Source organism: Mercenaria mercenaria, chromosome 11, assembly GCF_021730395.1.
Source record: "Mercenaria mercenaria strain notata chromosome 11, MADL_Memer_1, whole genome shotgun sequence".
Lineage (NCBI taxonomy): Eukaryota > Metazoa > Mollusca > Bivalvia > Venerida > Veneridae > Mercenaria > Mercenaria mercenaria.
In genome coordinates, this window is record NC_069371.1 from 78,368,549 (window position 1) to 78,378,451 (window position 9,903).

Sequence of the window (9,903 nt, forward strand, 5' to 3'; positions counted from 1 at the left end):
TTCTATCACTGATCGAAAACTTGAATGTACACAATACTTATGATTTTAAAATATAAACCACTTCCTAGAATGAATCTATATATTTATTATTTTAGACATAAAATGGATAGATAATATTATATTTTCCCGAAAATTGGGCATAATTTTTTACTAGAATACATCTAATCAACCTTTAGATACTGCACGAGAGAGACACGTAAACTTAGAAGATTTAAAATCATTCATGTTACTTTTTGCAGACGACACTGCATTACCAGAGGCGTTACAGTCAATGTTAAATAATTTACAAACATTTTGTCAAACTTGGAGCTTAAAGGTTAACATAGCTAAAACTAAAATAATGCTATTCGAACAAGGTAGACATTCTACTCATATCTTTCGTTTAATAATAAAATTTTAGAATTCACGCGTTAGAATCTTCAAGTATTTAGGTATTTATATATTTAACAAGAGTGCCAGAATGTCACAATATACGCCCGTCACAGCAAATTTCTTTACTCTAGCACCTGTATTTGCAAATGGAATTTTAATTTTGTGGTTGTTTAGTAATCATTGTAAGTCATTTGTTTTTCTAAGTCCAAAAAAAATCTCCTTACCAGGTAGAGATACCTTTAAATACACCTAAAGTTTGAAAGTAACATCTATGTTGTACCACAGAAAAGTGGTCTTGTTTTTTCCGTACGGTCAATTATAAAAAAGTTACAATATAAGTTATTTATAGTAACAGCTAAGGGAAGATAATCTTAAAAAAAAAAAAAAAAAAAATCCCCCCAAAAAATGTAAATGGATGTAGCATGCATGTTGTACTACAGAAAAGTGGTCTCGATTTTTCCCTACGACTAGTAATGAAAAAGTTACAATATAAGCTATTTATAGTATCAACAAAGGAAAGTAATTCTAAAGAAGGGAACTGCGCATGACACTTCGTCTCATGATGGTGTATAATTGTGCCAAGTTACATCAAAATCCCTCCATGCATGAAGTAGAAATGCTCCGGACAAAGTCATTCTTGTATCTGACCTTTGGCCTCTAAGTGTGACCTTGACCTTTGACCTAGGAACCTGGTTCTTGCGCATGACACTCCGCCTCGTGGTGGTGAACATTTGTGCAAAGTTATATCAAAATCCCTCTATGCATGAAGAAGAAATGCTCCGGACAAGGTTTTCATTCTTGTATCCTTTGACCTCTAAGTGTGACCTTGACCTTAGACCTAGGGACCTGGTTCTTGCGCACGACACTCCGCCTCGTGGTGGTGAACATTTGTGCCAAGTTATATCAAAATCCCTCTATGCATGAAGAAGAAATGCTCCGAACAAAGTTTTCTTTCTTGTATCCTTTGACCTCTAAGTGTGACCTTGACCTTAGACCTAGGGACCTGGTTCTTGCGCATGACACTCTGTCTCATGATGATGAACAATTGTGCCAACATTCATCAAAATCTCTCCATGCATGAAGAAGATATGCTCCGGACAAAGTCATTCTTGAATTTGACCTTTGACCTCTAAGTGTGACCTTGACCTTAGACCTAGGGACCTGGGTTTTGCTTTTGCACATGAAACTCCGTCTCATGATGGTGAACAACTGTGCAAAGTTTCATCAAAATCCCTTCATGCATGTAGAAGATATGCTCCGGACAAAGTCTGTGGACGCCGCCCGCCCGCCCGCCAGGGGCGTTCCCATAATACGTCCCGTTTTTCAAACGGGCGTATAAAAACGGGAACTGGTATCGAACCCAGCAGCATCTTGCTCAGCATTCCCTGTATGCCTTACACAATTTATTTACAGTATATAATCAATTAGATCTAAAGATACAGGATAAATGTAAATTTTTTATACCTTAGTAGGATCTATTTTACATTATGATGCTGAAGTTTTTGGGTACAACGAAGGTTAAAGTATCGAATTAGTTCATTGTAAATTTCTTAGAAAGATAGTTTGCGTCAGAAAATCAACCAACTTAGATGCATTATATGGAGAACTAGGACGATATCCAAGGGCGATACATCGTAAAATAATAATGATCAAATATTGGTTTAAAATACTAAAATTAAACAGTAACTGCATACTTGAAAAAACATACAACATGCTTAAAGAAGATGCAGATAATAACATGTCATATAATGGAAAAAACGGGGCTTTTCCCATAAAAACTATGTAAAATGAAATAGGTATGTCAAATATTTGGCTACAGCAATATATGTATTTTATAATAAAGCTGGTACGCAAACATAAATAATTCCAAAAGACTTTCATCTTATAGCATTTACAAACACAAATTTGAACTAGAAAAATATCTCAACGTAGTAAACAATGATAAACATAGAATCACTTTAACTAAATTGAGATTGTCATCTCATAATTTAGAAATAGAAAGGGGTCGACACGAAAATATCCCCAGAGATAGTAGGAAATGTCGAAATTGTCCCTTAAATTTGGTAGAAACAGAATATCAATTTTTATTAGTATGTCCGAAATATTATGATTTACGAAGGAAATTTTTCAAATCATATTTTTGTAGATGGCCTACAATACAGAAGTTTGAATCGCTTATGTCAAGTACAAATATTAAGATATTAAACAACCTGGCAGGTTACTTATATCATGCATTCAATGAAAGGACTTAGATGAATATTATTTTTACTCATTTTTGCTATGACTAAACGGTAGATGCTGTTCAGTGTGTGCTAGTTTGTGTACCGAAACTGTGTAAGACCAGTTTTAAAAATTCGTTTAGCGTTATGAAAGGATTGCAGATGAAACCATATAAGAAAATATTTACATAACATCGACACACCTTGACTTTTGGACATTTCTGTCAAAAAGAACTAGTCTTTATATATCGTATCTAAACCCCGATTACTGCTTTAGCGTAACTCTATTTGCGGATGCTCTCGTATAACTCATCAATGTAATTCCTAATTTCTTATTAATATCTGTCATTGAGTTATGAGGATGAAACGCGAAATAATGTGATTTCGATACCGATGTATATATGTAATGGCAAGCCACTTATTTTATTTATATATTGTCGAATTTCGAACATTGATGCTGCCGTGACTTACATTTGCCGTAGTATTCACATAATTATGCTAAAAGTACATTCGCGTCTCAATGCGAGACTCAATGCCAGAGGTCCAATAATACCTATTATATACACAAATTAGTTTAACTTAAACAATGCAAGGGAAATAAACACTGCAAACTGTTTTATATTATAATCAAAAGTTACTGGCACTTACCTTGCACTTAATTGTGTTGTGAGGTATGAATTATGATGAAGTTCTCGTATGAATTATGATGAAGTTCTCGTATGAATTATGATGAAGTTCTCTTCATACCCTTTTATTGTCGGGAATTATGATATAATAGTGTTATAGGTTTTAATCTACTGAATCTTCTCAGTTAAATATTTGAAACTACTGTCATGTGTTATGCTTTACACAAATTGTACTGTATGACTATAAATTGTATGTATGCAGTTTTATGTTGAATAAAGCCTAAAAAAATTTATTTATTTCCGGTAACATGCTAAAAAAATTAGGGTAGGTAGGTCGGATTTTTTTTTTTCTTTTGATTTTTTTTTAATTAAGTGAGACATTTCGGAAATTATTTTTATGTCAAAAAAATGAATACAAATAAGGGGGTTATGCCTTTAGAGCATCAGTAAGTTGATTTATAACATCACTGACCATGTTTAAAGCATAAAAAGTTCAGTTTTGCAACATTTTGTTAAAAAGTTGAAAAAAAAATTCTCCAAGGCCATAAAAACATTTAGGGTCGGGCCAAAAATATAGGGTAGGTCGGGATACCGGAAACAAACAATTTTTTTTACGCCTAAAGTATATGTTATGTTATGTTATGTAAACATGCGATGTGGTTATTTTCAATTTATTCCGCGTCCAACTGTAGTTCCTTAACAGTGAAGTTTATACCAGTGCAATTATAGATTACACTAACGGGAGGATATAATCTATTATATTTTTACAGTCATTTTGTTTGTTTTAAGCAGCCAGGGAATGGCCCAATCTAACTGCTTAAGGCAGATGGCCGCTGAGCACAAGCTAAATGTAGAACAAATGTCCAATGTTGTAATAAGCTGACTGGTTGCTTAATGCAAGTGGCTGTTTAATACAGGTTGTACATTTTTTTTCAAAATAATAATTTGCATAAGTAGTTCCGTTTAGAAGTTTGGTTTAAAGGTACAGTTTAGATGATTTATAATCGTTTAATAATCTAAAATATGATATAAAATAGAGTCCCAACAATTCATCAAACGCAGAGAAATGAAAAAAAGAAGGAATAAGGAACAGAGTAGACCTGCTTCTTTCTGTAAGTGGCCGGAATGTATTATCGGAGTGACTGTAACACAATTCTAAACAACTATGGCCGTTGCCACCATTGCAACATTTTCCTTTCTTGCTCTGCCGTGCCTGGGATGTCTTTCAATCCTTCTTTTTTTAAAGTGCGAATTTTAAAGAAATGCAGTACGAATCTCGGTGGCAATAATACCAAATGGTCATAAAGTGAATGTAAATGGGGCACCTGTCTTTTACCGACACACATCTATAGGTTTTTAAGCGCTGTCCACATTTTGACCTGCCCAATATATGCGAGGATGTCCGTATGTTCGTTGGCAAAGGCTAGTTTCGATTTTTGATCGGACGATTACCTAGAAGCTATCGGCTATCGATTATGTACAGAAAATATGTTTTATTCGTGATCTGTTTAAAAGTGAACCAACATGTTTTTGTAAATTCGCCACGGAAAGTAAATGACAAATGCGTTTAAAATGCCGCTGATCGATCAATGTTTAAATATAAAACGTTAAAATTAACTAATTCTGTTAAACCTTGATAAATGTAATTTTGTTGAACCTTGATAAATGGATAATGTAAAATATAAAGAAACAAAATGGAATCGTTATTTATTGTGAAGATAAATTTTGTATAAATCTTTTGCATTCCTTAAAATATTGATCGAGTTCCAGAATGAAATAAGAAAATGTTACTGTAAGAAGAAGCCAAAAACAAATAGTTATTGAAATCTTTGTAGGACTAATTTGCGATGTTTTCAACTGATTTACACATATATAGCAGCTGTTATTTTTATTTAACACAGAGCAAATTGATTTCATACCACTTGCATTAATACGTGAATTAAGTACTTCCAATATTACTTCAGCAGTTGTCTAATCGACTCCGATTAAATTATCTTGGTCCCGTAAACTAACAAGTTATCATTATGCTCTCAAACTTGGCTAATGTAGACCTGAAGTGTGTTGTATAAAAAAACAGCTAAAATAAAATTGATTCTATAAGATAGTCAAGAAAACAGTTATAAAGGAAACAACAAAGATTTGAAATGTAAATACGAGCGATGACGCCCCATTGTCGCCCTTCCCGTCTTCTCCTGTACCTCCGTTTCCTTGCCCGCCAGGTCTACCACTGGGATTACATGTTGGATTTAATATCTTTATTTTAATCTCGTTGCAGGTAGGCGTATCGTCCTCCTTTTTATTCTTGCAGTTAAGATCACTAAACTTAACATTTGCTAGATTTGTTGTTTCGTTCATTTTTCCCGGTCCGTGACATCTGCTGTCAGGGAGTATTTCTGCATACTTCTGTCTTCCTGATGTGCTTAGCATCCAAGAAATGGAGCAGTTACAGTAGAATGTGTTACTCGAGAACGAAAATGTGTTTGCAGATTGAAACATTACATCTAAAACACCACAGTGCATGTTCCAAAACGTGTTGGATGTTGCTAGCAAATTGTCTACCTTGACGTCTCTGAAAGCGTCAGTTACAATATCACTGACGTTATTGCTGGTTAGAACCATCGTGCTAACGTTGTTTATTCCATACAATGCATTCGAGTAGAAGTACAGAAAGTTTGTTTCGAGCAAATTAATGTTAGCAATTTCTGACAACTGATAAAATGCAAACGATTTCAGCCTTCCGATCCGACTTTTCAGAAATTCAATTCGTTTCATCTTTGACAGACCGTTAAAGGCAAAGCTTTCTACATTGCCGATGACTGTTTTATCAAACAATATTTCTTGCAAAGAATAAATATTCTTAAAGGCACACCCAGCAATAATTCCTACATTTGACTGCTCAATTTCAATCAAAGTAACATTCGGTAAGTAGCTGAATGCGTGCTTTGGGATTTCACCAATGTTCATATGGGATAGTCGGATACGCTCTGTATCAAGGGCAAGGTCAAGCGGAAAATCCATCAACGATTGACAGTCTACAAATCTGTGCTTACAGTAACAGCCCACTGGACATTTCCCCTGCTGTGCTTGTGCACATGCGCTGAACATGCTTACAAGTAATAATGCTAATCGTATGTTTTCCATTTCTCATAACCTGAAACGAAAAAAAAAAAACATTAAAAGCTATCAATTGATAGATCTTTTTCAGAAAGGAAACTTAAAAATAACCGCAAAGAAAACTATCGTTTAAATCTCATATAGTTTACTTAAAAATTACGCAAAGTGTGTGACGCATCGTGCATATTGTTTGAACATTTGTAGGCAATTTACATATAATGCACTGAAATTATGAACGACTTTTGCGCAGAGACAAAATTATGAATATTTTTATTGCCTTATAATAACATGTTCCATATGTATACTATAATCACCTCACATGTGATCGAACTAGACACAAGTTGTACAGCTACACATATAAATATGTTCAACTCGCATGCGAACATACGTTCAAAATTTACTAATACGCATATCTATATAACATCATGACAAATTACATCGTTAATATAGAAAACATTCATTCATATATGAGCCGCACCATGAGGAAACCAACATAGTGGGTTTACGACCAGCATGGATCCAGACCAGCCTGCGCATCCGCGCAGTCTGGTCAGGATCCATGCTGTTCACCTTCAAAGTCTATTGCAATTAGAGAAACTGTTAGCGAACAGCATGGATCCTGACCAGACTGCGCGGATGCGCAGGCTGGTCTGGATCCATGCTGGTCGCAAACCCACTATGTTGGTTTTCATATAGCACGGCTCATATATCATGTCAAGATTGATTTATCACATTCAACTTATCTTTATTGCTATTGTGTTTTACCATTTACTTACCTGCATCTATTTTTATCACTGACTTGGTTCATTGTAATTAAATGTAATATGAAGATTTCAAAAAGTATTTGAATAAATACATGTTGCTGAATTAATTAATTTCGGATCCCCGTTAAAATATAATTTACTCACGCGTTCTTACAAAATGCAAATGTGTACATAAGTTGATAATGTTTCTTTTTGTTTGTTTGTTTGTTTGTTTTGGGTTTAACGCCGTTTTTCAACAGTATTTCAGTCATGTAACGGCGGGCAGTTAACCTAACCAGTGTTCCTGGATTCTATACCAGTACAAACCTGTTCTCCGCAAGTAACTGCCAACTTCCCCACATGAATCAGAGGTGGAGGACTAATGATTTCAGACACAATGTCGTTTATCAAATAGTCACGGAGAACATACGCCCCGCCCGAGGATCGAACTCGCGACCCCGAGATCCGTAGACCAACGCTCTTACCTACTGAGCTAAGCGGGCGGGCGATAATGTTTCTTGTAAAAAGATTTTATAGATATATAAATAACTCGTATATACTTCAGTACTTAATAAATTATGTATATACATCAGTAATAAATAACTCTTTTTATATTTCAGTATTATATAACTCATATGTATATGTCAGTACTAAATAACTCTTACATATATTTCAGTTCTAAATAAATACATTTGAGCTTTGAAGTTTGAACCATAAAACAAAAAGTGTTTTGTTTTTCAGTTGAAATATTTACCTTTTAAAGTAGGCATAGGAAATAGAGATCAATATAATTGCACCTTTACTAATCCTACCAGGTGTTCTGTATTACAAAAGTGGATCTGTTGTGACATTTTGATAAAAGCAAAACTGTATTATCTGCACTATTATTTACCTACTGGTACTTCGTTTTATTATTGGCTTGTTAAAAGTTAATTTTTTACCATATGTAACTTGACAGAATCATGGGAACCATGTCTTGAGGGGTAAATCAAACACAAATGAATAAATCCTTAATGATTTTGTTGTGCAAAAAAGTATGATATTGTGTCTAAAACAGTTTTCATTTCCCACTCAATTGTGTAATTGCAAGGGAAGTAAACTAATAGATCTCTACTTATAAGTACTAGCCCAAGGCAAGAGTTGTCCTTCTTTGTGGATCACAACTTTAAATAAAAAATTAAAACTTCTGTTATTGATATTAACAAAACTATCATAAACTTCACATTTGTGAAATCATTTTTGGTTATTTCAAGGACTTGGAAATTAATTTCTAGACTTTATTTAATGTAATACTATCATTGAAAATTTTAGGGCCTATCTCTATTTAAAGCCACACCATTCCTGCCTACTGAGAGTAAAGCCTGGTTGAGAAACTGTACACATGTATTTCAGTACTATATAACACTTTTGTATATTTTAGTACTAAAGAAATATTGTATATAATTATTTCAGTCGTAAATAGTTCTTCTATTTATTTTAGAACTAAATTAGAAAACGTATGACACTACGTTCCAGACAATCGGAAATTAGAAAGAGTGGACAAAATGTTTTTTTTTTTTTTTTTTTTTTTTTTTTTTTTTTTTTGTTTAACGCCGTTTTCCAACAGTATTTCAGTCAAGTATCGGCGGCCAGTTAACCTAACCAGTGTTCCTGGATTCTGTACCAGTACAAACCTGTTCTCCGCAAGTAACTGCCAACTTCCCCACATGAATTATCAGAGGTGGAGAACGAATGATTTCAGACACAATGTCTTTTATCAAATCGTCACGGAGAACATACGCCCCGCCCGGGGATCGAACTCGAGACCCCGCGATCCGTAGACCAACGCTCTCCCTACTGAGCTAAGCCGGCGGGCTACGTGGACAAAATGAGGCAGATTATAAAGTAGTACAATAACATAACTTACATATTTTTATGAACTCGCATTATTTCACTGCGCCTCAGTGATACAACCTGATACAACCCGCTCTTACCTCCTTAAATTCTTGTACATACATTTACACGATATAAAATATATTTACCTTTTCCACTTCTAGCATTTATATTGAATGATCAAAGAGTGAAAACTTCTCCTTGCCTTACACTGTTATTTGTTTTGAATAAACACCTCGCTATTGATGCAGTAAATTCTCCAAAAAGGTATAAAATAATACGTACATTTGCATTAACTATGTATACAGCCTGAGGGCAATCTGATTACAATGGATTGTCTTATCAACCGAAGGTCATTAGCCGGATTGGTGCATACCTGTCTCCACCGCTGTTACACACGAGTGCTTTTTTGTCCCTAACAAATTAATTATTATGCATAATTACTTAATGATGACCCCTTATATAGATAGCCAGTGCATAGATTTTGCTACATGACAGGTCTACATGTTAACTGGATATCCCACGTTCAAAGAACGCTAAGCCATAACGTGGACGTGCATAAAATATGAAAATACAAATATTTGTGACGGCCTGTAATTTTTTGTCGAGTTTCTTTGCTGAATAATTACGGGGAAGCCCGAACACCAACTCGTGACAAATAAAGGAATACAATAGTCATAATATTCGTGATAAATTATACTTGCTGCAAGTAAAGTTTGCTAAAATCAAAATTTAAAAAACAGCATCATAAACTACGAAAACATCGAACATTTTATTCACTGAGTTTGCCCTGTGTCCCAGATAGTTTTGACTATACTATTTGGCAAGTCCAGTATTATTAATATCATAGCAATATTATTTATGACAAATCATCTACAAATATGTATATCTTCCGTAACAAAACTTCTAACTTGTATTTTTGGCCCGTATTTTAACCCTTATCCTGCTGAATTTCTA

General features: G+C 34.3%; 1 protein-coding gene across 1 annotated transcript; it reads right to left on the bottom strand.

Moving 5' to 3' along the window:
* Nucleotides 1-4,909: 4,909 nt before the first annotated feature.
* Nucleotides 4,910-9,242, bottom strand: LOC123531728 (slit homolog 3 protein-like). The gene is made up of 2 exons (XM_045312947.2): nt 9,096-9,242; nt 4,910-6,368 (listed from the first exon to the last, which is right to left on the bottom strand). Exon 2 carries the CDS (start codon nt 6,356-6,358, stop codon nt 5,312-5,314), a length of 1,047 nt encoding a protein of 348 aa, XP_045168882.2. The 5' UTR covers nt 6,359-6,368; nt 9,096-9,242; the 3' UTR covers nt 4,910-5,311.
* Nucleotides 9,243-9,903: the final 661 nt, after the last annotated feature.